The sequence below is a fragment of the Cibotium barometz genome, chromosome 32 (assembly GCF_041138505.1).
Source record: "Cibotium barometz isolate CiBa-2024 chromosome 32, ASM4113850v1, whole genome shotgun sequence".
In the NCBI taxonomy this organism is placed as follows: Eukaryota; Viridiplantae; Streptophyta; class Polypodiopsida; order Cyatheales; family Cibotiaceae; genus Cibotium; species Cibotium barometz.
The window spans coordinates 52943197-52969188 of NC_141077.1; the positions used below are offsets into that span (position 1 = coordinate 52943197).

At 38.8% G+C, this 25992-nt stretch overlaps 3 protein-coding genes and 1 pseudogene across 5 annotated transcripts; 2 read left to right on the forward strand and 2 right to left on the reverse strand.

Moving 5' to 3' along the window:
- Positions 1-1503: 1503 nt before the first annotated feature.
- LOC147620333 (uncharacterized) lies at positions 1504-3391 on the reverse strand. The gene is made up of 2 exons (XM_086772743.1): positions 2608-3391; positions 1504-1947 (listed from the first exon to the last, which is right to left on the reverse strand). Exons 1-2 carry the CDS (start codon positions 3022-3024, stop codon positions 1714-1716), a joined length of 651 nt encoding a protein of 216 aa, XP_086628869.1. The 5' UTR covers positions 3025-3391; the 3' UTR covers positions 1504-1713.
- Positions 3392-5306: 1915 nt separating this feature from the next.
- LOC147620334 (7-deoxyloganetin glucosyltransferase-like) lies at positions 5307-9319 on the forward strand. 2 transcript variants are annotated; one of them, XM_086772545.1, is made up of 3 exons: positions 5307-5894; positions 6101-8033; positions 8262-9319. In XM_086772545.1, the coding sequence occupies exons 1-2, from the start codon at positions 5411-5413 to the stop codon at positions 7000-7002; spliced, it is 1386 nt and encodes a 461-aa protein (XP_086628671.1). In that variant the 5' UTR covers positions 5307-5410; the 3' UTR covers positions 7003-8033; positions 8262-9319. The 2 variants fall into 2 exon arrangements, with proteins under 2 accessions (XP_086628671.1, XP_086628670.1); XM_086772544.1 differs by having other exon boundaries at positions 6101-8071; positions 8262-8947.
- Positions 7798-8947, forward strand: LOC147620335 (short-chain type dehydrogenase/reductase-like; annotated as a pseudogene). Its single transcript, XR_015261785.1, has 2 exons — positions 7798-7802; positions 8061-8947. The product of XR_015261785.1 is annotated as a short-chain type dehydrogenase/reductase-like (transcript).
- Positions 9320-23501: 14182 nt separating the features above from the next.
- LOC147620336 (uncharacterized) lies at positions 23502-25728 on the reverse strand. Its single transcript, XM_086772744.1, has 2 exons — positions 24604-25728; positions 23502-23945 (listed from the first exon to the last, which is right to left on the reverse strand). The coding sequence occupies exons 1-2, from the start codon at positions 25018-25020 to the stop codon at positions 23712-23714; spliced, it is 651 nt and encodes a 216-aa protein (XP_086628870.1). The 5' UTR covers positions 25021-25728; the 3' UTR covers positions 23502-23711.
- Between the last annotated feature and the right edge of the window lie 264 nt (positions 25729-25992).

Below are 25992 nucleotides of genomic sequence, written 5' to 3' on the forward strand. Positions count from 1 at the left end.
TCTAAGTCTAGAAGGCTCAATTACTAGAGTAACTGGGTGTAGGTTTGGTAGTTATCTTCCTTTGATTGTGGCATCACCTTTTAGGTGAGTGTGGTGAGAAATCATAGGGAGATGGAGAGAAGCGCCTCCCTCTCATGAGTCTATAAATTCAAGGACTACTACTCACACATTGGAGAGCTAGAGAGAACTAAGTGGAGAGTATAGTGCCCATACTTTGTGTACTTGCTTAGTGATCAATATACTAAGTGTTCCTTTGTGGAAATACTCTCCCTTTGCATTTTTCATTGGTATATGTCTATGTGATGCATTTGTGGTAACCTTGATATACTCCATTGCTCATTGGTTACACCTAAGTGGTGGCATGTGTTGCTTTAGTGGTGTGAGATTGATTATGTGATGATCTTGTGCATTGCTTGATTCATTCAATAACTAAGCGCACACCACGTCTTTTAACATTAGTACCATGTCTTTTAACATTAGTGATATCTGCGTATTCCCCAAGCATCAAGGCATTAGTGATATCCACATACTTTCAAACATTAGCCCAAATAAGAAACATTTCCATATGTATATCTCATGTGATGTAATTGGTACTAGTCACTTTGAACAACACAAAATGCTACTTTAAATAGGAACCATTCACATCTTGGAGTTGATTGTAACGTTTTTATGCTGTTTGTATTTTCAAGGGACAAAATTTTAGTTATATGTGTGGCATTTTTTAAAATTTTAAGCTAAAATTTGGTTACTTTTTATTTTGATTGATTGAAAAAAATGTTCTTTCTAGAACTATACATGATGAAATAAAAGGTTGTTATAAGGGTAAACTAAGAGGAAAATATAATGTTCTTTTTAGCACTGTCCATGATGAAACAAAAGGTTGTTATAAGGGTAAACTAAGAGGAAACGAAAAAATGATCTTATAGGAGAATATATTGGTAAGGGCACACAAAAGGTGGCTCCAAGAGTTTCTTCAAAAGATATAGCAATTACCTCTATAACATGACCCCTCATATAAGCAAAGAACCTATTTGATATCATCAAGAAAGGTACATACAAATTGAAGCAATACAACACAAAGATACTTTCAAATGCTTAAATAGGTAGACGATTCATTCAATGACTTAAATGGAATGAGGATTACAAAACAAGAGTGTTATTATTTCTTAAGGAGGTTTTACTATATTGAAGTGTGTAACCCTTTCATGGAGCAATTTACTTCTCTTGTGGGTAATCAAAAACCTTTACCAATAGCTTGCAAAATTATCTAATGTGGGTTAATCTCCATGAAATATACAAAGAGCATTGAATATGATTTTTTCTTAATTGCATCATTAACGTGTCATGATGCAAAAAGTGACACAACATCATGGGCCTGTGTGTGTGTGTGTGTGTGTGAAAAAGAAAACACACATACACACGCACGCATGCACGCGTGCGTGCACGCACACACACACACACATTTTTGAATGGGATATATTTTAAATAAACTCAATACTTTGACCCACAACAACATTCACACACATAACTTTCTGAATAGGTATATAAAATCAATGCTTTGAGAATAATGATTTGTTGTGTAACCTTTGTGGTACTTGTGGGTGATTAACCTTTATTAATACAAAGAGATTGTCATGTTGCAGAAATGATGTTCTGAATGAGGTGAGAAATTTTCTTCCAAATGTTTCACTAATCCAAAAGAGCAAGTGGTGTTTAGGTGTAATCACCCGAGATGACCGCATGGCAACCTTTGGTGGACCTTCCGGTGGGACAATCATGTTTGGACATGCAACAACGAATGCAATAGAGGCCATCAGAAGGCTCAATCAAGTTGACGAAGAAAGGGTAGCCGTAGCATTTCCCGCCCACAGGAGAGTTGTTATGGTCGTATTGCCCACCCCCATCTTCATTGTTGGTGTAAATACTCCCATTTATACGGCCAGTCACCTATCAACAAATTTAATGAGAAAATATCAAATTGCAATCTTTCCTCATCCTTCATGGTTCTTTCTCTCTCTCTCTCTCTCTCTCTCTCTCTCTCTCACACACACACACACACACACACACACACACACACACACCCCCATACACATCAATATAATGAAAAAGAATCCATTCTTATTTCATAAGTAATATCATCATGTAGATATCAATTTTAGCCTATGAAGTCAAAATGTAGACTAAAAGATAATCTACCCTAGTTGGCAGGTAATTTGAGCATACACTTGGCATTTTTAAATTAAAACAAAATAATTAGTTTAAGAATGTTATTTATTCAATGAAACTTGACCATTCTATTTATTTTATGGTTGATGTGATTAACGAACTATATATAAATTAACAAAATTCTAGCCCTTGAAATGGCATGATGTTTTGTATTAGTAGTACATGTATGATGGTTGGGTGACTGATAACATGTGTTATGAGTCCTTGCAAGAAAGGTACCCTCAAATGGTATGTAAAGCTTTCATGAGGTGGTTTTATAGTATGCTGGAGTCTTAATCTAGTAATTTTTAGGTCGTTATTTGTGTGTGAGAGGCCCATGAAGATTAAGAGGGCAACGTGTTTTAAGGAGAGAGAGAGAGAGAGAGGTGGCAAAGGAGTAACCTGGGTGTAAGTGTCGGTGGAGTTGAAATGGACGGATTGGATGAAGGCCGGTGGGAAGGGCTGGCAGCTAGCACCAAAGGCAAATGGGTCAGAGCAGAAGGCTATGCCATCTGTCTCGTGATCGCCAATTATTTGGAAAGGGTGAGGGGGCAGGAAGAAGCCGAACTCCGTCTCCGATTCTACCACCACCACCCTTAAGTATGCATGGGCGCCCATTAGCTGCTGCAACCACAACAGACCCAGCAGCAGCAGCAGCACCACCCCCTCCCATGACCACAAGCTGCCACGCCACAGCAAGGGCTCGCTATAGTGCGCCATATTAATGTTAATGTTGCTGTTGTTGCTGCTTACGCTTTCTCCTCCTCCGCTGTGATAACGGCCTTTTATCCACATCAAGCCGGCAATTGACACCTTCATTCATGCCGCATCCTCCAGCCTGCTGCCTTAGAAACCATCGCCACCTTGCAACCTTGTGGGTTTAAGCGCCTTTTGTCTTTTCAGTTTTGCGCTCCCTTTCAAAGATTGCCATACATATACTTGCACTTTACCCATGGCGTGCATTTTGTCGTCTTGCTTTTGTAAGCAATATTTCACTAATTCTCAAAGAGCCCACCAAACCTTAAACTATGCGTGGCAAACCCTTGCAACTTGCACCAAAAGGTAAAGAAAATCACTCTAATCATTTCAAGGTCAAGTACAAAAAAATTCAATTGGGAAATTTTTGCCTTCAATACATTGTTTTAAACAATAAAGCATTACAAAAGCAATGTTCTAAATAGATAAGTTTATTGCATATGGAAAATACATTGTCACCATATACAGATACATGGTCACATCAGATATCTTGTAGTGCCTCCAATTCATGTGGGGCTGCAATATCTTTACAAATGATCTGATACTCTCTTTTTCTACTTACCTTCCAACCATCGGGCTTGAAGCAAAATTGATATAGAGGATTCTAAATTGCTACTTCTAATTCGTTCCCAACATATTCGAGAGTCCAATTCTCTTTCACTTCCAATGTCAATGATGGGTGACCGTGTTGAATCATAACTATATTTATCAAGCAAGAGTGGTTGCCGTCTCTTATATCTTGGTCCATGCTTTCCTAGTTGTTGATCAATTGCCACTTTCTATAAGTAAATGACATGCACAGATGTTGCTTGGCAGTATAGTATCTGATTCCAAAATATCATTAGGATAATTTCCTAAGTATAATCAAACAAGGTTTGTAACTGTTCCACAAAAAGATATTTGAATGTTATAACACTCATCAAAATGCAATGTCAGAGGTGTTCAATCAACATTCAATCAAATCATCTCCCTTTAATGATTTCACTCTCCAACCTTTGTCAAACAAATGATCAAGCCAAGCTTCATCTATATCTTTGCATATAAAAGTTGTTCTAGTTTTTCTCAATTGTTTACAATCAGAAAATAAATCAACAAAGCATGCAATTGGAACAAACAAACTTAAATGGAAATTTCTTGCACTAGTGCTAGGCTTCATAGCATATTTAATACCATTAAACATTTTGGTCCTATATAACTCTCTCACTTCTGTATCAAGCAATGGCCACTCAAGACTATCAAGTGTAGGCAAAGGAATACGTTCCAACTTTCCATGTTGACTCGATTGAGTGGGCAAGGTATATGGAATACGTTCCAACTTTCCATGTTGACTCGATTGAGTGAGCCATAGAAATATGTTTTGCTTCTTGCGAGATCACTTGGTGCATGGCCTTCATACACTTTATGTCTTGTTTTGCTACCAAACTAGTGTTAAATTCATGGCAACTGAGCTTTCAAATATTCTTGCATACAAGATTAAGAATAACCATGCCGTAGAAAATAGAAGACAATGTTTGAGTATAGATACGTGTATTATACCCCTCGATTCTATCACAAGTATCTTTTACAAGGAAAAACATCTAGAGGATGATGACGACAACAAATAGCAATAACCAAAAAAATGACAATGCAAACAACCAAACTTGGTCACATAAGCTATAATATCACATTCCAAACAGTAGGAAAACCTCTCAAGAGGGATTGCTTAAACCCACCATAAAAAATGACATCGATATACTAGCTCATCAACCTTGAAATCAACTTCAAAGTTAAAATTTGAACAAATGGAACCATATAGATAAAGAATGCATACTAGAATAATACTACATACATCTTATCTTATTTTCCTCAAGGCAAGGATGCCCTATGGCACTCATAGGTGAAGCCACATGGTAGAAGGCCAAATTCCTGAGAACTAGAGAGAGATGGGCATGACGTTCTTGAATACAGTCTCGTGTGTTGCTTATATATCCAATATTAATACCTACTTAATGGATTGTTTGATTTTCAAAGCTAGCAGGCCTACACTTGAAGACAAGAAAGCTAATGTGATTGAATGCATCTAGGTTTACACAAAAATGCATTTTTTGAAATGCTTTCTTATTTTGGGATCCATACCAATGAATGATTTTTTTGTATATGTATGATCAATGGCTTACCCCACTACAAATACTATACATATTTTAGAAAGCCAACATAATACATACCAGTCATGTCTAGCCTTGATAAGATTTGACATCTCACCATCCAAGCATTTTAGTTTGAAAAAGGGCACATGGCTCAACCACAAACAAGAACCTCATCATCCCACATGGCTGCGTGCTTAATGATAGGTCAACATACACGAGGAGCCAATAACCATAGGTTGCTTAGATGAGGGTAGCGTTGACACCACCATTCCTAGAATTCTTCGTCTCAAATACATGTTTGGGAAATCCATGTTTTGGAGAAGATGGGATCCAAGGTGCACGCTCTCCTCCTACCCTTCCCTGCACAAGGGCACATCAATCCTTTCCTGTACTTTGCCTCTCAGCTCCTATTAAGAGGGTGCTCCATCACTTTCGTCAACACAGAGCGAGCTCACCAAAGCATGCTCAAGGCACGCCCCTCGACTTTCAACACCTCGCTCGATATCCGCTTTGTTACCATCCCTGATGGGTTCCCCCTTGATGCTGATAATAGACAAGATATGAGCCTCCGCACCATCATCAAGATCCTGGATGGCATCCATCAACAACAAGGCCTTCTGGAACGCCTGGTTGAAGCTTCCTTGGCCACTGACAAACCCATCTCGTGTATCGCTTGTGATTTCTTCTTCCCATGGGTTCAGGACGTGGCTAACAAATTCCATATCCCACGAGTTCTTTTCTGGACTTCTAATGCAACTCGTTTGTACCTGGGAATGCTCGCTGTAGCCGGGAAGGTGCATCCTGAAGGTGAGAGATTTTGTTCCAAGGGTATGCTTAGAAAATAGTCGTTTCTCTGTGTTATGAAACGTTCTATCTCTGAATCTATGATTATGTGCATGCTATGCTGTTCACGGTTCTGTTTCTGGGTGTAAATGGCTCCTAACGACCGACGAATTTCCATTCGATTGCTGATTTTTATAGCATGATTTCCATCATGGCCAATTCTTATACAGCTGTTGAGCTAGACGAGCTCGAATCAGGCGCCCTTCAGGTAGGCAAACGCGAAATCCTTCAATCATACTACATGGAAGACCCGGAGGATATGAAAACTTCCTTGAAGATGATATACCATCGCTTGGAAGAAGCATCTCACATCCTGCTGGACTCTTGCCAAGAACTGGAAGCTTCTTTTATCCCGATGCTGCTACCAAACGTGAGCTACGTCGGCCCTTGTCTACCCGACAAGCCGGGGGTGACCGATCACGAGATCCTACGGGCAGATCTATACGAAGAAAACCTCGAGTGTTTACGGTGGCTGGACGAGCAAGATGAAGGGTCGGTGCTCTTCATTTCATTTGGAAGTGTGGCCTTCTTCCCACCATCACAGATCAAAGAGATCGCAAAAGGGATTGAAGCAAGCAATGAGAGATTTCTCTGGGTTGCAAGGCCGGACAGGCACAGCAACAGCGATTTTCCGGAAGGGTTCGAGGATCGGGTAAAGGATCGAGGGATGATAATTCCATGGGCACCACAGCTGAAGGTACTGGAGCACAAGGCGGTAGGAGGCTTTCTAACGCATTGTGGGTGGAATTCAACTGTGGAAAGTATATTCATGGGGGTACCGATGGTGTGTATTCCGATATTTGCAGACCAACCGATTAATGCACAGCTAGTTATAAGGAATTGGAAAGTTGGACTGCGGTGCAAAAGAAGGCCCGAGAATGGTTTGGTAGACAGAGCAGAAGTGGAGAAGGTCGTTGTTGAATTGATGTCTGGCCAAGAAGGCGCTAAAATTAGAGAGAGATCTTGTCATCTCCAAGCCCTCGTCCAGCACTCCGTTTCCCAACATGGGTCTTCCCACGTGGCCCTCACTTCATTCGTAGAAGATATTCAACGCCGCTGCTTCCCAAAATAGTATGCTCAAACTCCCTCATTGAGATATATGATAATGATAATAGTTGTATTGCCGTCCCGTCTTGTTAGCTTTATTCAAAAAATAAAAATTTGTGCTCCATGCATTTTAGAAATTATTATATTCCCTCCGCGAGTAATTCTTTCCAAACTAGTATGCTCAAAATTACTTATTCAGATATATGATAATAGTAATGCCCTCTCGTCTTGTGGGCTTTATTGAACGAATAAAGATTTGTGCTCGATGCATTTTAGAAATTATTAAATTCCTTCCACGAGCAATTCTTTAGCTCCGCTTTGAACATTCACATGTGCTATGATGAGTTGTGGGATTTGGTCATTAAAAGATGTCATATCAAGAAAGAGGGCTAGTGGGGAGTTAGGATCTTGTGGAGGTTATGGGAGCCCAGTAGTCACATGGCTATGCCAAGAGTCACATGGTTGGATGGTTATATAAAGTCCCTCTTGTATGTAAATTGGATACACAAGATAATGGATATGGACTATGATGTTTTGCTTGTATCTTTATCTTGTGTCTTTTATCGTGTTCTTCATCCATGTCTCTGATACCATGCTCATGTGTACATGTGTACTCCATGGCTATGTATGTGGGAGTATGTGTTTTCCTCCATGTTAGTAAGCCTATGCTAACACTCGGCCATTATGATGGGACGAGAAGCTTTAATCTTCTCCTTGCGCACAAGCTCTTGACTAGAAGTCAAATGCTTAATCCGTACACATTTCTTGCAAGAAGAGAAATTAGTAGCATGCATGATTCTTTCTTGATTCTAGATTAACCATGATGTTTGTTGATTTTCTCAAAATCCCATGACAAGGGAGATTAACGTGTTTCTTGATGTTCTTGATATTTTTATTTAGCATGTTCTTGATATTTTTATTTAGCATGTTTTTGATATTTTTTTTTGGAAGGTGGAGGAAATTTTTAGAAACACACACCCAGCCTCCGTGAGGTGGAGGCAGCCCCGCCGGGATGAGGGCTGGCGAACCACTTACTTGTTGCTAGTTTCCTCTTTGGTATTTTTACCACTTACTTGTTGCTAGTTTCCTCTTTGGTATTTTTACCACTTACTTGTTGTTTTCTGAAGTGTGCGCCCTCTGCTGTTTTCCTCTTTGCTATTCTGTGGCGTCCTCCTCTGCGCTTGATCTGGCAGGTAGGGTCGCCATAGTTACGGAGAGATCAAGAGGTATAGGCTAAGAGGTTTGCCTGCCATGGCGCGCACCTTTGTGGTTGTGTGCTACCAGGGCAACTCTGCAGCTGCCTTCGAGGTGGTCTCCCTCATCCAACAACAAGGCTCTGGTGACACCGCCATCGCCGTGCAGGGCGACATTGGCAAGGCCGCCGACGTCTCCTCCATCTTCAACTCCGACCACTGATGCGTGAAGGCCGCATCCATCTTGCAGGCCTGCTTTTGAGCTCCTACCCAATCCTCGAAAACACATCCTTGGAAGATTGGGCGTGAATGCCACAGGGACATTCCTCATTTGCAAGGAGGGTAACTGCGGGCGGTAAAGGGCGGATCATCACCACCGACCGGCTCATCCATGGCGCATATGATAAAACCCGGCTATGGTGCCTATGTTGCTGTGGAAGCCCTAACCAAGATGATGGCCAAGGAGCATACAAAGGGCAGTCTGCACCTTCCTCAGCGCCAAGAGCCACGCAATGCAAGGTCAAGGACATTACATCATGTCTTACCAGAATTACCCACAACAGTCTGCTCCAAAGAGCACATATTGGGCTCCGTCATCACCTTACTACTGGGTGTAAGGATGGGCATGAGGTTGGTTATGCTCTAAACCTTATCCTCCTCCTTTTTTCAGATGCCAATTCTGTGTGTGTAGCATTATCTCTATCTTTTTGTTAAATTCGCGCCTTAAAGTTCACACATGATTTTGTGGTCGCTTTTCTATGAAGGCCAGTTTCCCTTGTTTCTACCTGTTATGTTTTGGTGGCTGGAGTGTTGAGTGTGCATTTATGGTTGGTGTTTGCATCATTTATGGGTGTAGCTATTGGTTTTTTCTTGATCGGTAGTGCACACATATTGCCTCACTTATCATTGGTATGCTTGTATACCTCCGTGTTTCTTGAATCAACTTCATATATAGGTTCTCATGGACAAGAACTTTTGCCTCCTTCTATATGGCCATATGATGTATCGAGTGATATCTTAAGGACTTTTCATGTCTGTCATCCTTTCTAGCCTGCTATCTCTGTAATGAGAATGTTGTGCATCATCATGCAACAATTCGTGGACATTATAATTTTTGATTGGGAATTGTTGATTTCTCACTGTGACGGAAGAATGGGTTGCGGTGCTCTGAAATCTGTACAAATTTTGTGACAGAACTTTTTGATTTCAAGTCTTATTTTTAGACCTTTTTTGGTATAGGCAGTTAGAGTTTTGAGAAAATTAGTATATTTTACATGCTCTTGGTTTATAAATTATAGTCTATTATGGCTACATGTGTTTTGGCTTGGCTATCAATTTTTTGTGATTTGGTTAAGTATCTCGAAATGTAAGGGTATACATAGAATGATATGGCTTTTCTTCTCTACACCATGTTTTCTTACTTTATAAATTTTCTTAGGCTCCAAAGCTTTGCTTACATGAATGAGAAATGATGAAGTTGGGTCTCCTGTTGGGAAGTGGACTCGTATGTAATTTAACTCACTTTTTTGGGAGTTGTGGAAGTTCATTGGCCTGTTTCTTGCAAGATGAGGTTTGTCTTGTTTGATCATGTATACTTCCATTATACTAGACGAGTCTTGATAAGCTTGGAAAGCAAGTTGAGCTTTTTTTTATAAATTTATCTATCTTTTGCTCTAACGATAGTGAAGTCCATTGAAGTCTATGTGTGCATGCTATCTTTCTGGTGTTCAAGTTGGGTAAGAAGAATTTGACTACTGTTTTGATTGATTGTATGGATGCTTGTTTACATGAATTTGGATTAGTGTGAATTGGTGTGTGATTGAAACAATATCATGATTTCTCACATTAGGTGAAATATGGACTCATTTTTGTTCCTTAAGGATTTCCACACCTCCTCTCTCTAGAAAATTAAGCTCATGGTGAAATTTTTTGCAACTTTTGAGTAGAGTTTGGATATTTAGAATCTACTCTTCGAGACCTTTCCAATGATATATAGCATGATAAGTAATTTTGAATATTCAAGAAATCTCCAAATTGGTGATGATGTAGTATGTTACAACTCAAGAGAGAGCGGTGTTTGGATATTTGAAATCTACTTGCTTATCATGTTATTTATTATTAGAAAGGTCTCGAAAAATAGATTCCAAATATTCAAGCTCCGCTCACTTTTGAGTTGTAACATGCTACGTCATCACTAATTTGAAGATTTCTTGAATATTCGAAATTACTTATCATGCTATATATCATTGGAAAGGTCTCGAAGAGTAGATTCTAAATGTCCAAACTCTACTCGAAAGTTGCAAGAATTGCACCGTAAGCTTAATTTTCTAGAGAGAGGAGGTGTGGAAATCCTTGAGGAACAAAAATGAGTCCATATTTCATCTAATGTGAGAAATCATGATATTGTTTCAATCACACAACAATTGCTTCTCCATACCCTTTTCTTAAAGCAATTCATATTTCACTTAATGTCTTTATGTGAGTCCACAAAGCACATGTTTTGGAATTTGAATTTATTAGGTATTCTCCATACCCTTTTCTCAAAGCTTCTCAAAATGAGAATATTCTCTCTTAAAGCTGCTCAAAATTCAAAGGAACCAGGATGGGAGGGTGAGGTCTCCTCTTTTCATGGGTGGGGAATTTTTCCTTCAGTCAAACCTTGGTTCATCTTTTTTGCCTCATTCTACTTGTCATTCATCATCTAGAGGAGCTGTAATTCTTAATGTGATTATTTGAAGTGTATAGTCCATCTTAGCTGACTAAGTAGGTGCACTCTCCTTATCCAGAATAGCTCTATAAAAAGCATTGATTTTTAAAAAAAGAGAAGCAATCAAGCGTAATTCGTTGAAGGTTGAGATCGTATCATATTTCAATTTGTCAAAGTTGAATTGACATTGATAGATTCCTTGCAGATTTGCAATGTTGAAACATGGTTACTCTTTAGAAATGTACCATTGTGTCAGAGTTTTTTTTAAAATACACTAGAAGTTAAGATCAAGCAGCCTTGTGTGAACAACAAGAATCTTGATATTGCACTAAGCTTTACTTGTTGGGAGAACACTTGGTCTTGCGTTAGTGTGGTGTATTAGTTGCGAGGCTTTGATCAAATCAAACACTAAAAATGGAAAGAAAGTGTGAGTTGTATTACGACAAGAATGACCATGCTAAATTTTTTAAATTCTATTTGTGTAAGCACTATCGCTGAAGAATGAGTTCACTAGAATCTTGCATGCCTTGCATTAATCTAAATCACATAATAAAGATAATAATTTAAAATTCAAAGTATTTGATGAGCACATTAAAGCACACATATGGTATTTGATGAGCACATTAAAGCACACATATGGTAAGTCACTTGTTGGCTTTGATAATCCAACTCATCTTTGTCTATTGCATGGAATACATGAAAAGTATCCTTTATCTTCGTGGAAAACTTGGGGTGGACAATTTAATAAACATAGATGGAAGTAGTTGGCTAATTCAAATATATTAATTATTGAAGTATTATCTTAAAATACAGTGTCAATGTAAAAACAACATTAATATTGAAAGAATGAGGCATAAGAGGGTCGGAGGAGATGCTTGTTGAGGATACTAATGAGATGCTTATAAGACCAAGTGAGGAGGCATGAGGTTTAGAGGAAGCTCATGCGAAGTCCTAATCGCGTCACTTGTAAGTCAAGAAATGAGGCATGAGGGCCAACGGAAGAGTCTCACAGAGGATATTACTGAGACGTTTGTAAGATCAAGTGAGAAGGCATGAGGTTCGGAGGAAGTCCAGTTGAAGATTCCTATTGGGTCACCTATAAGTCCCGGATAAAGAGGCATAAATGTCAGAGGAGAAAGCTCAGTGAGATACCTGCCCAAGACACTCTAAAACCGAGTGAGAAGGCATGAGGTCAAGAGGAAAAACTCACTGAAGTCCTTATCAAGTTACCTATAGTAAAAGGAAAAAATAGAATATAAACCAAAAGGAAAATGTTAAAAGCATAATAAAATTATAGACGAAAATGATATAATGATTTCTAGAGTACAGTTACTTGCTGTGGTGATAAAGTTGACTTCCCAGAACACTTGAGCATCCATAGATAAGATTCTTCATAAGCATATACTTGTGGACTCTTCATTAGATTGGTGGAAATTATCTTCCCACCATCTCCTTGGTCTACCATCAGTTTTATTTACTTTTACATGATATATTGTATGACTTGAATTGCATTATACCTTCTAGCAGCCACTTATTCACATATTCTCATGATGTACTTGGCATTGATAGGAGATACTACACTCCCAATCAAACAAAGGGGAAGAGAGGCTGACGGATGTGAACACCTCCTAGCATTTTTGCATTAGCTTGGGTGTGAACACCCCCTAGCATTACTAGCATTAGCTTAGGCTAATGAGTTGTGGTATTTGGTCATTAAAAGATGTCATATCAAGAAGTGGTTTACAAGAGGTATAGTGGGGAGTTAGGATCTTGTGGAGGCTATGGCAGCCCATAGTTATATGGGTATCCCAAGAGTCACATGGTTGGATGGCTACATAAAGCCCCTCTTGTATACAAATTGGATACACAAGATGATGGATATGGAATACACTATGATATTTTGCTTGTATCTTTATCTTGTTTCTTTTATCTTGTTCTTGATCCATGACTCTTACACCATGCTCATCTGTACATATGTACACCATGGCTGTGTGTAAGAGCATGTGTTTTCCCCCATATTAGCAAGGCCATGCTAACACTGCTTAAGGATAGATGGTGGAGGTTAGTACACACCTCAGCTATGCATTTGATGAGAGTTCCTGAGAGAACATGGTATTAGAAGGTAGCTTACATGCAAGCATGCCCCTCACCAAAATGGAGTTCCTAAGAGAAAGAACAGAGTGATTGGTGAAGTGGCTAGAGCTATATCAAATAAGGAGGATATGCCATCATGTTTTTGGAAAAAATTAGGTTGCTTAGAGAAAAAACAGAGTGATTGGTGAAGTTTCTTATCAATATCTCGAAAGCGGACTTCTCTAGCGAGGAAAAAGCGAAGTAGCACTAGTCGGTTATGGACCATCCAAGTTGCTACGTTATAATTCTATAGAAAAGCAGGCTTCTATAGCAATGATATGAAATGGCTCCCTTTCATATGAGGAGGTACACCCTTAGGCTTTTACATTAAAGTGGGATAATTTTCTTTTCTCATGTGGTTTCATGCTAGACTTTGCTCTTTTTTGGCTTACTCAACTCACTCCCTATCTCTTCCTTGTGCTCTTTAGCACCACATTTCTCAACACACTCCCTTGGTGCCAAATCTTTGGGCTACTCAAGGTTGGTTAGTTGCGAGTCTTATATCATATTTTCACCCCCCGCCCCCCTCATTTCTAACTTGGCTAGGTAACTCAGAGCTCTTTGGCTGGGTTACACTCTAGCTCAGAGGTTACTTTTAGAGATGTTCAGGTTGATTTTCACCCCCCATGGTGCTACTTTGGCTACTCTCTGGCGGTCAAGTGTTTTACATTTGCATATCAATTTTCCTACTCATTTGGTGGCTTTTACAATATATGATTTTCGTTAGTAGCTCGATGTTACTTAGTGGTACTGCTTTGCTGGCTTGAGATATCCTTAATTTTGCTTGATGAAGTGTTGCTTATATATGCTCACATACTCATTTGGTTATAGCATTTTTACAAAAGGTTGTACACTTCATTTTTACACAAACACATGGTAGAGTGCTCATTTGGCCGCTTTTACAAGGGTTACAAATTTTTTATGAACAATTCTTTTCGATGAAGGCTACATTATTGATGCTTGTGCTAACACACATGCTGATGGTGCTAGTGCCCATGTGTCGATGTCGAAGACCGTGATCCACACGATGTCTTTTGATGACCATGTTCTTTCGTGATCCACTCCGCACACTGCGTCTCCAGATCTCCTGCATGTTCAATGGCCTGCTCTCTCTCTCTCTTTATTTGTGATCATTTGTTATCATAACTATGTAGGCTCATGGGCGGTGCTACTGCTCTTGACTATTTTGTTGTTGCACATAGCTTTGATGGGCCTTCTATATAGCTACTGTTTCTTTATGTTGGCCTCGAGTTACGTAGAGTTAGAAGATTGCTATGTTTTTTATTGTTTACAAGCATTTCATGCCATACGCTCACCCTATTGAATGGTGTAGGCAGTTTGCCTTGCTTCAAATAACCTTAGTTACCTTTGCTAGGCTCTACTAGGAACACTATTCTTGACTACACCTTCTGTCTTTACTTTCTTTGCACCCCTTATAGATCTATGGAGACCATACCAATGGAGTTGTTGAACAAGGAATATGCTAAATGAAACTTGCACTAAAAACTATTGTGTTATGTGGTCCTTCTCTCTCTTTATCTCACACTAACAAACCCTAAATGTGGAGAAAAAAAAACTAAGGAACTCAAGAAGGTAACTCGAATCACCTTGCTATATTGAGATGAAAACTAAGCTAATGGAGAGCCTCACCCTAGCTCTAATACCATGTTAAGAATCATGGATCAAGCTCTCCCAATGATAAGACATTTACCTAATCATAAAATAATTCTACACTATTGACAATACTAATCTAAGGTGGATAAAAATGAGAAAACTCATCGTGTGAGTATGTGCTAATGCACTTAAGTACAATTAGACACCAAGATGAATTAGCTTGGATACATAAAGAGACTTGAGATAAGTGTAAGTGATATGATTCATTTCTTGGAAATGGACCCCTTTTATATGAGGGGGTACCCCCTTGGGCTTATAAATCAATGTGGGATAATTCCCTTTGCTCATGTGGCTTCATGCTAGACTTTGCTCTTGTTGGGTTTACTCAACTCACTCCCTATCTCTTCCTTGTACTCTTTGGCACCACATTTCTCAACAAATTATGGATTAATGGGATAATCCTCTCATTATTGTATGTACGGGGGCCTAAAATCTAGTTAAGCTTATACCTAGGTACAAATTCCATCTTGGCCATCAATACACATGGCGTAGCCTATTCTAGATCCCATAGTCAATCATCATGGACACAGTTACAAATGATGTGGTATAGAAGTGGCGATCATGCGTTAGAAGTAATGTTAAACCAAATGTAGTTAACACATATTATTTTGAATCTCACAGTAGAAATATTACATCCTGAGTGACCACACAAACTGGGAATAGATTTTTTTTATTTTAAAGAAAGGTATTTTCTTTTGTTTTTATTAAATAATCAACATTTCCCAATCCATTTCTCTCTTGATGACACTATGGTTTACAAAATCTTGGACTCAATGAAAACTACACCTATCAAGGCTTATATTTCCCACATAATTTCCACATAAAAAGACTCTCAAATGGTGATTTAGCCAAGGATGTCCATGCAACTTCGGTGCACAAAAGTACTCCAAATAATAGCCAAAAACTCTCTAGTCTCTTTCAACATTACTTAAGTCATTAAGCTTGGTATAAATCTCCAATTTGAACACATGAAACAAGATCTGATACCAAATGTAACACCCCTTACACTTGTGTGTTTGCCCAAGACCGATTCACATAACCAAGGCAATCAGAATACGTGCAATCCATAGTCATACAAGTACCATCAAAAAATTGAAGAGGACAATGAAAATGGTAGCCTAGAACTTGTCATGCAATCATAGGCTCCAATCCAAACATAGCGAGAAGCCACCTCTCCAAGCTAGAGTTCACATAGAACCTGGCATCGTCAGGATCCATACAATGTACACATCCTGTACAATGCCATCACAGTTGTCTTGGTCCTCACTATGTGACAATATATTGGGCTATCCATCCTTGGGATGCCCCAATCCCAAGGTGTCAAGCCTAATCACGTAAACTCTAATAATAAATGAGCCACCAACCCAACTTTTATTTCACCCACTCAGTCACACTATGATGAATTGTGTCTAGTTGACCTCAATGCTAGCCTCATTGTGTTCGTATAATAGGCACATGATAATTTTGGAGCTAGTTCACAAATATGTGTGGGTCCCACCAAGCATGCGGTGGCAAACCACTATTATGTCACATTCATAGATGACTATAGCAAGAAGGTATGGATATATTTTCCAAAGGTAAAATTTGATGTATTTGAAAAGTTTAAGGACTTCAAAGCCATGGGAGAGAATCAAACTATGGGTACACGTTCTAAAGGACTTCGAAGCTATCAAAGAGAAACAAATGATGGATATATGTTCTGAAGGAAAAATTTGTATTTGAAAAGCTTACATACTTCAAAGCTATGGGAGACAAACAAACTAGGATGCATGTGAAGATCCATCATGATCAAGCGCTTTCTATAGTGTAGAAGAAAGGTTGTAGTTGTTGCTACTCGTGTGGGAAGAAAGGACATTTGTCTAAGGATTGTTTGTCCATGAAGAAGGACAAGGGCAAGAGTAAGGCTTCATCCCAGAAGAAGGGAAAACACACGACACATGAAAAGTGGTACATAAACTTCTAGTGACTCTTCTAGGGCTCCCTCCAGCTAGGGAGAACCACGATGATGCTCTTCTCTAGTTATACAAATGGTTTCCCCCCATATGCTTCCAGCTAGAGGAGGCTTATGGTTGGAAGAGGGGGCTATTAGCAACTCCATTTTTTGGTGCATGGGAATCATCAGTAGAAGTCCCAAGCATTAAAAATCTGCTAGGACAAGGTCAGCTTTGATGTAGAGCAGAGACTATGGACACGGTGTGTTCTGAGTTCATTATTCGAGGTTTTGGGACAGGATGTGTTCATAGTCCACTTTGAGGGATCATGGGCATGATTTATCCGATAACTCATCATTCTATACACTTGGATTTCACTACACATTGGTGTGGGACTATGTATCCAAGAAGAATTCTTTGCTATTCAGGGTGGCATTTTGTTTCAAGGAGTCAAGTTGGTAGGTGCTCTTTCCAAGGTGTATCCGTTAATGCGTAATACTGGAGTGTCCATGGTTGTATCTTCATCAGCTTATCTTCTTCAGACTTTTTGCACACTATGAGCTGCAGAGGGGGTGTTAGAATTTTGTGCATCTTTGTGGTGTGGAACTAGGCCTTTATTGGCATACATTTGTATTTTCTCACATTTACGCTAGTTGTGGGCTATCCGCCAATAGCTTTTGTTGGCAAAATCAGCTAACTTTTGGCCTCTCTATATAAAGGGTCTCCCTCATCACTTATTCACTATCCAATTCACAAGCACATATTGTAATGCCATGTTGTTGCTAGCTATTACCATTGTAACCTCTTGCTTGTCTCAATAAAGGTGATCTTGTCAACAATTGCTCTATCACTCATTCTCTCTCTATTTCTTTTGTCTATGCTTCCGCTTGTGCATGCTCCAACAGAAACATCATGATCAATAGCCAATATCGTGTTCTTACACTGCATGCTTTATGGATTCAATTGCATCCACAGTTGTGCCTATATTACATAGACACATGCATTAGGCACCTTGATTTTATTTTGACCTTGCGAAACACCCAACAAAAGCTGAAGAAACCTAGCATGTACATAGAATTGATAACTTTGGTCATTAAAGGATGAAGTACCATCGTTAGATGTATGACATTTTTGCATGAAACCTTTGGTTCTTTGAAAATTTACATCATGAATTTGAGGGTTGGTGCTTGGATTATCTTTTCTAAATATAATTTGAATCACCATGTGGATTATCTTTTATAAATAGATCGCCATGTGGACAAAAAATATTGAATTATTAAAAATTAGGGCATTGCAATCAAGAAAAATGGTTACTAGGAAACTAGAATATACAATTAAATTGGAAGGAAGAATTCATATGCTTAAATTGGTTAGAATGCTAACATCTATTCATTTATAAAATGAAGTTTGAGAGAGTGGAATGACTAGAAAAATCAAAATGATAAGGTTACGAAATTTGGATGTTTAGTTTTCTTGAATATTAAGAGATGAATGGAGCTTTGAGCAGTGCCAAAAACATTTAGTTTTCTTGAATAATTTAAAGAAGAAATTTAATTGGTAATGAAACTTTGAGTGGTTCCAAAAACATGATGACTAATGTAGGGTCTCTAAAACCAAGCCCAAATAGTTTAGCTTCATCCAATGAGAGATTTCCATTCTTTTAAGAAATCAAGAATAAAATCAGCCTAAAACATGTAGATACCATAAGTTTCTTACCTAAAAGAGTGACATTATCTTCAAATGTGAGCGATGGGTGCTTAGACTTCATCAACGAGATATTGTCATTCTTTTAAGAAGTTAAGAATAAATTAAGTCTAGAAAATGCCGATGCACACTTCTTAAATTTTTTACATGAGAGTGCATATTAAACTTTGATGTAATGAGGATAGGATCAACTAAGCAATTCCTCCATGTTGGAAAACTTGGCCGGGGGCTATAGCTTAAGAGGCATAAAATTTTACTTGAGAGAGAATGCGACTACAAGAAAATGTGGAGTGTAAAATCATAGGAAGTTTGAAAAGAACAAACTATCTTAATTTGATAATCAATGCATAATTATATTAGAACAAATTTTTATTCTTTTTGCACCAAGTGTTCATTATAGCAAAGTTTGTGGGTGAAAAGACCTAAGCACCATTTGCTACTAGATAAGTAGCAACACATGAATTAGTTGTTAGAAAACATGTGATCTAGCATCCATTCTTACTGTGTTTTCCTTAGTGATACCTTAGAGTGGTTTGTTCTAAGTCTAGAAGGCTCAATTACTAGAGTAACTGGGTGTAGGTCTAGTAGTTATCTTCCTTTGATTGGGGCATCACCTTTTAGGTGAGTGTGGTGAGAAATCATAGGGAGGTGGAGAGAATAAAGGGCCCTAGGCACCTCCCTCTCATGAGTCTATAAATTCAGGGACTACTACTCACACATTGGAGAGCTAAGTGAGAGTATAGTGCCCATACTTTGTGTATTTGCTTAGTGATCAATATACCAAGTGTTCCTTTGTGGAAATACTCTCTCTTTGCATTTTACATTGGCTTATGTCTATGTGATGCATTTGTGGTAACCTTGAGTATAATCCATTGCTCATTGGTTACATTTCATTATTAACACCTAAGTGGTGGCATGGTTGCTTTAGTGGTGTGAGATTGATTATGTGATGATCTTGTGCATTGCTTGATTCATTCAATAACTAAGCTCACACCATGTCTTTTAACATGGTATCAAAGCTCCTTTCCATGGGAGTGTAATCTTTCATGAGTTGATAGAAACATCTTAGTGATTGTGGGTGTATGAGTGATTCTCATTGCGTTGATATGAATATTTTATACTATCATTGAAAGGTATTCATTGTGAGAACCTCTTTGTTGCATTTGGGCTGATTCGTCACTTCATTGAGTGGCACATTGGAGTGAAGAAGAAGGAGTTAAAACTATTCACACGTGTGTGTAGGTCTTTATGTGAGCAGCACAACATCCTTTGTGGGTCTTATCTTGAAAACTTCATCTTATCCATTTCTCTCATTCTCTTAATGAGTGACACAATAAGAGATTAAGGGGGGGATTTTTCAACTTAGTGGGGCACACCATTGTGGTTGTGAATGAGCATTAGAAGAAGGGAATCTCTACGTGTGAGAGAAATTTTGTGTGAGTATTGGTGGTGAGAGCATTGTGAAGGGAGTTTGATTGCATCAACATTGATGGCATTGAAGCTGAGCTCAGATCTCTTCTTTAAGTGATCATCGACCATCCAAAGGCCTTTCTCAATAATAAACTTAATGGGTAACAACATTAATGAAGGTACTTGCTGTTTTTTCTGAGTGACAAAAACAGTGTGCAAAAAAAGGTGCAAATTGGAGGGTCAAAATCACACTTGGGTGATTGCCCATCACCTCCATTGATTTGGGGCTTCTGTAGCCCATCACAAGGCGTTAGGATTAGGGCCTTGGGCCTATAGCAACAACGCAATAGACGCCGCCTACAACCATTCTAACAGGAGGGTGTCTCAGAGTCTGTTAGAAGCTGAGAAGACAAGCTAATTGGAGGCCATCATTCCATGAATCAAGCCACACATCAGTAGCTCTCTTGTGGGGGTCTTGTAGCCCATTATGTGGCGTAGCGGTGGTTGAGCCCAAGAACTAGTCAAATCAGCGTATACAGTGCATGCCATTATGCAGAGCCTGTACAAGAAAGTAAGTGTTAATGGAGCTTAATTAACATTAGATAAGCTGCAGTTGGTGAGAAGATTGTGGGGGCTCCTTTGGCGCACACAGGGGCAATCCCCTCCAACAACAATTTAGCAACAAATTCCCACGATTGCAGAAAAATTCTCCCTTGTTTGTAGGAGGGAAAAGTTCAAAAGTTTATCTTTGTGATTATTATTTGCTAATTTCCAATGTGTACAAGAAGGCATGTTTACATAGCCTCTTTGTGAAGACTCTCTCATTAGCCTAGCTACACACATCTAAGTGGACATTACACTTCTTTGTGATCAACATTTTGTAACATGATCTAGCAACTATAAAGAGCACATTGCATGTCATATTGCATTGCTTAGTGACAAGACGTTGAAGGGTTCAAGTGTGAGAAGTGCTAGTCAAATGTCAAGGTTTTTACAAACTAAAACTAAAGCCCAACTTGCACTAGCCGAAGTATCTAAGCCCAAGTCCAAAATCCACGCCAATTCACACTATCAGGAGTGGTCAAAATTTATGTGCACACACCTTCATCTATTTGGTGAAGGGATCCTTGAGTAAAAGCATTTCTAGGTGAAAAGCCAAGCTCCATTGTAAAGTCCTAGAGCTATAAAGGACTTCCTTGTTTGTGTAACACTATGTGTGTGTGCTAGGTTGAGTACCATGGCAACCATGGTAGGGAAAATGTTTGACAAAACTGAAAATTTGATGGCTCCAAGTACCATACTTGGTGCAACAAAATGCAAATGTGTCTAATTGAGAAAGACATGTGGGCAGTGGTAAATGTAATTGAGAAAATACCAAGTTGAGATCCAGATCTTATCTCTAAGTGGATCACTTTAGACTCAAAGGCATTATCTCTCATCATTTGTGGGCTAGGTGATAGCCAAATTCATCAAGTTAGTTTTGCAAAGACTTCAAATGAAGCATGGCTTAGACTCAAGTCTATCTTTGGGCAAACTAATGAAGCTACTAGATTCTTCTTAAGGAAGAAAATTTATAGGATGGAAAAGGATGATAAAACCAATATTGCTTCTCATGTAAATGACATCCGTTGTATGATTGATCAACTCAGTGGTGCCAGGTGTGACTATTGATGAGGAGGAAGCCATCTATGTGTTGCTTTCTAGCATGCCTCCTTGCTATGAGCCGTGTGTCTCAGTGGACAGCATGCCTCCTTGCTATGAGCCGTGTGTCTTAGTGGACAGCCAATTAAAACAATCATACACTAACCTCAATGACTTCTTCCCTCATCCTAGAGGAAACTCGCATGATGGAAGGTTCCAAAGATTCATCTCCTTCAACAGTAGTTCCAGTGGAGCATGCCTGCTCTGCTCTACAATCAAGGACAAGAAGACCAAGGCGCCTCGAACTTGCTACTATTGCAAAAAGAAGGGCCACATCATTAAGGATTGCTTCAAGAGGAAGAAGGATGAAGACGAGAAAGAGAAGGGAAAGGCAAAGAAACCAGAGAAGGAGGAGGCAATCTTCTCTAACTAATTATTCTAGCAGTTTGTATGACATCTTATAGCCTGTGGGGTAACTTTGTTATCTTAGTGATATCTTAGTGATAGAGTTGATCCAAGCACACCCTACGTGGTATGTATGCTTGATCAAGGGAGAGTGTTAGAGAACATGTGATCTAACATCCATTCTTAGTGTGTTTTCCTTAGTGATACCTTCTTAGAGTGGTTTGCTCTAAGTCTAGAAGGCTCAATTACTAGAGTAACTGGGTGTAGGTTTGGTAGTTATCTTCCTTTGATTGTGGCATCACCTTTTAGGTGAGTGTGGTGAGAAATCATAGGGAGATGGAGAGAAGCGCCTCCCTCTCATGAGTCTATAAATTCAAGGACTACTACTCACACATTGGAGAGCTAGAGAGAACTAAGTGGAGAGTATAGTGCCCATACTTTGTGTACTTGCTTAGTGATCAATATACTAAGTGTTCCTTTGTGGAAATACTCTCTCTTTGCATTTTTCATTGGTATATGTCTATGTGATGCATTTGTGGTAACCTTGATATACTCCATTGCTCATTGGTTACACCTAAGTGGTGGCATGTGTTGCTTTAGTGGTGTGAGATTGATTATGTGATGATCTTGTGCATTGCTTGATTCATTCAATAACTAAGCGCACACCACATCTTTTAACATTAGTACCATGTCTTTTAACATTAGTGATATCTGCGTATTCCCCAAGCATCAAGGCATTAGTGATATCCACATACTTTCAAACATTAGCCCAAATAAGAAACATTTCCATATGTATATCTCATGTGATGTAATTGGTACTAGTCACTTTGAACAACACAAAATGCTACTTTAAATAGGAACCATTCACATCTTGGAGTTGATTGTAACGTTTTTATGCTGTTTGTATTTTCAAGGGACAAAATTTTAGTTATATGTGTGGCATTTTTTAAAATTTTAAGCTAAAATTTGGTTACTTTTTATTTTGATTGATTGAAAAAAATGTTCTTTCTAGAACTATACATGATGAAATAAAAGGTTGTTATAAGGGTAAACTAAGAGGAAAATATAATGTTCTTTTTAGCACTGTCCATGATGAAACAAAAGGTTGTTATAAGGGTAAACTAAGAGGAAACGAAAAAATGATCTTATAGGAGAATATATTGGTAAGGGCACACAAAAGGTGGCTCCAAGAGTTTCTTCAAAAGATATAGCAATTACCTCTATAACATGACCCCTCATATAAGCAAAGAACCTATTTGATATCATCAAGAAAGGTACATACAAATTGAAGCAATACAACACAAAGATACTTTCAAATGCTTAAATAGGTAGACGATTCATTCAATGACTTAAATGGAATGAGGATTACAAAACAAGAGTGTTATTATTTCTTAAGGAGGTTTTACTATATTGAAGTGTGTAACCCTTTCATGGAGCAATTTACTTCTCTTGTGGGTAATCAAAAACCTTTACCAATAGCTTGCAAAATTATCTAATGTGGGTTAATCTCCATGAAATATACAAAGAGCATTGAATATGATTTTTTCTTAATTGCATCATTAACGTGTCATGATGCAAAAAGTGACACAACATCATGGGCCTGTGTGTGTGTGTGTGTGTGAAAAAGAAAACACACATACACACGCACGCATGCACGCGTGCGTGCACGCACACACACACACACATTTTTGAATGGGATATATTTTAAATAAACTCAATACTTTGACCCACAACAACATTCACACACATAACTTTCTGAATAGGTATATAAAATCAATGCTTTGAGAATAATGATTTGTTGTGTAACCTTTGTGGTACTTGTGGGTGATTAACCTTTATTAATACAAAGAGATTGTCATGTTGCAGAAATGATGTTCTGAATGAGGTGAGAAATTTTCTTCCAAATGTTTCACTAATCCAAAAGAGCAAGTGGTGTTTAGGTGTAATCACCCGAGATGACCGCATGGCAACCTTTGGTGGACCTTCCGGTGGGACAATCATGTTTGGACATGCAACAACGAATGCAATAGAGGCCATCAGAAGGCTCAATCAAGTTGACGAAGAAAGGGTAGCCGTAGCATTTCCCGCCCACAGGAGAGTTGTTATGGTCGTACTGCCCACCCCCATCTTCATTGTTAGTGTAAATACTCCCATTTATACGGCCAGTCACCTATCAACAAATTTAATGAGAAAATATCAAATTGCAATCTTTCCTCATCCTTCATGGTTCTTTCTCTCTCTCTCTCTCTCTCTCTCTCTCACACACACACACACACACACACACACACACACACACACACACACCCATACACATCAATATAATGAAAAAGAATCCATTCTTATTTCATAAGTAATATCATCATGTAGATATCAATTTTAGCCTATGAAGTCAAAATGTAGACTAAAAGATAATCTACCCTAGTTGGCAGGTAATTTGAGCATACACTTGGCATTTTTAAATTAAAACAAAATAATTAGTTTAAGAATGTTATTTATTCAATGAAACTTGACCATTCTATTTATTTTATGGTTGATGTGATTAACGAACTATATATAAATTAACAAAATTCTAGCCCTTGAAATGGCATGATGTTTTGTATTAGTAGTACATGTATGATGGTTGGGTGACTGATAACATGTGTTATGAGTCCTTGCAAGAAAGGTACCCTCAAATGGTATGTAAAGCTTTCATGAGGTGGTTTTATAGTATGCTGGAGTCTTAATCTAGTAATTTTTAGGTCGTTATTTGTGTGTGAGAGGCCCATGAAGATTAAGAGGGCAACGTGTTTTAAGGAGAGAGAGAGAGAGAGAGGTGGCAAAGGAGTAACCTGGGTGTAAGTGTCGGTGGAGTTGAAATGGACGGATTGGATGAAGGCCGGTGGGAAGGGCTGGCAGCTAGCACCAAAGGCAAATGGGTCAGAGCAGAAGGCTATGCCATCTGTCTCGTGATCGCCAATTATTTGGAAAGGGTGAGGGGGCAGGAAGAAGCCGAACTCCGTCTCCGATTCTACCACCACCACCCTTAAGTATGCATGGGCGCCCATTAGCTGCTGCAACCACAACAGACCCAGCAGCAGCAGCAGCACCACCCCCTCCCATGACCACAAGCTGCCACGCCACAGCAAGGGCTCGCTATAGTGCGCCATATTAATGTTAATGTTGCTGTTGTTGCTGCTTACGCTTTCTCCTCCTCCGCTGTGATAACGGCCTTTTATCCACATCAAGCCGGCAATTGACACCTTCATTCATGCCGCATCCTCCAGCCTGCTGCCTTAGAAACCATCGCCACCTTGCAACCTTGTGGGTTTAAGCGCCTTTTGTCTTTTCAGCTTTGTATGTGTTGCGCTCCCTTTCAAAGATTGCCATACATATACTTGCACTTTACCCATGGCGTGCATTTTGTCGTCTTGCTTTTGTAAGCAATATTTCACTAATTCTCAAAGAGCCCACCAAACCTTAAACTATGCGTGGCAAACCCTTGCAACCTGCACCAAAAGGTAAAGAAAATCACTCTAATCATTTCAAGGTCAAGTACAAAAAAATTCAATTGGAGGATTTTTGCCTTCAATACATTGTTTTAAACAATAAAGCATTACAAAAGCAATGTTCTAAATAGATAAGTTTATTGCATATGGAAAATACATTGTCACCATATACAGATACATGGTCACATCAGATATCTTGTAGTGCCTCCAATTCATGTGGGGCTGCAATATCTTTACAAATGATCTGATGCTCTCTTTTTCTACTTACCTTCCAACCATCGGGCTTGAAGCAAAATTGATATAGAGGATTCTAAATTGCTACTTCTAATTCGTTCCCAACATATTCGAGAGTCCAATTCTCTTCCACTTCCAATGTCAATGATGGGTGACCGTGTTGAATCATAACTATATTTATCAAGCAAGAGAGGCTGCCATCTCTTATATCTTGGTCCATGCTTTCCTAGTTGTTGATCAATTGCCACTTTCTATAAGTAAATGACATGCACAGATGTTGCTTGGCAGTATAGTATCTGATTCCAAAATATCATTAGGATAATTTTCTAAGTATAATCAAACAAGGTTTGTAACTGTTCCACAAAAAGATATTTGAATGTTATAACACTCATCAAAATGCAATGTCAGAGGTGTTCAATCAACATTCAATCAAATCATCTCCCTTTAATGATTTCACTCTCCAACCTTTGTCAAACAAATGATCAAGCCAAGCTTCAT

Excerpts from the sequence above, each read along its gene's own strand:
- LOC147620333 (XM_086772743.1), bottom strand. The coding sequence starts at position 3,024 with ATGAAGGTGTCAATTGCCGGCTTGATGTGGATAAAAGGCCGTTATCAC. Across the intron at positions 1,948-2,607 it reads CCACCGACACTTACACCCAG|GTGACTGGCCGTATAAATGG; the intron begins GTTACTCCTTTG and ends ATTTGTTGATAG.
- LOC147620334 (XM_086772545.1), top strand. The coding sequence starts at position 5,411 with ATGGGATCCAAGGTGCACGCTCTCCTCCTACCCTTCCCTGCACAAGGG. Across the intron at positions 5,895-6,100 it reads CGGGAAGGTGCATCCTGAAG|CTGTTGAGCTAGACGAGCTC; the intron begins GTGAGAGATTTT and ends ATTCTTATACAG.
- LOC147620336 (XM_086772744.1), bottom strand. The coding sequence starts at position 25,020 with ATGAAGGTGTCAATTGCCGGCTTGATGTGGATAAAAGGCCGTTATCAC. Across the intron at positions 23,946-24,603 it reads CCACCGACACTTACACCCAG|GTGACTGGCCGTATAAATGG; the intron begins GTTACTCCTTTG and ends ATTTGTTGATAG.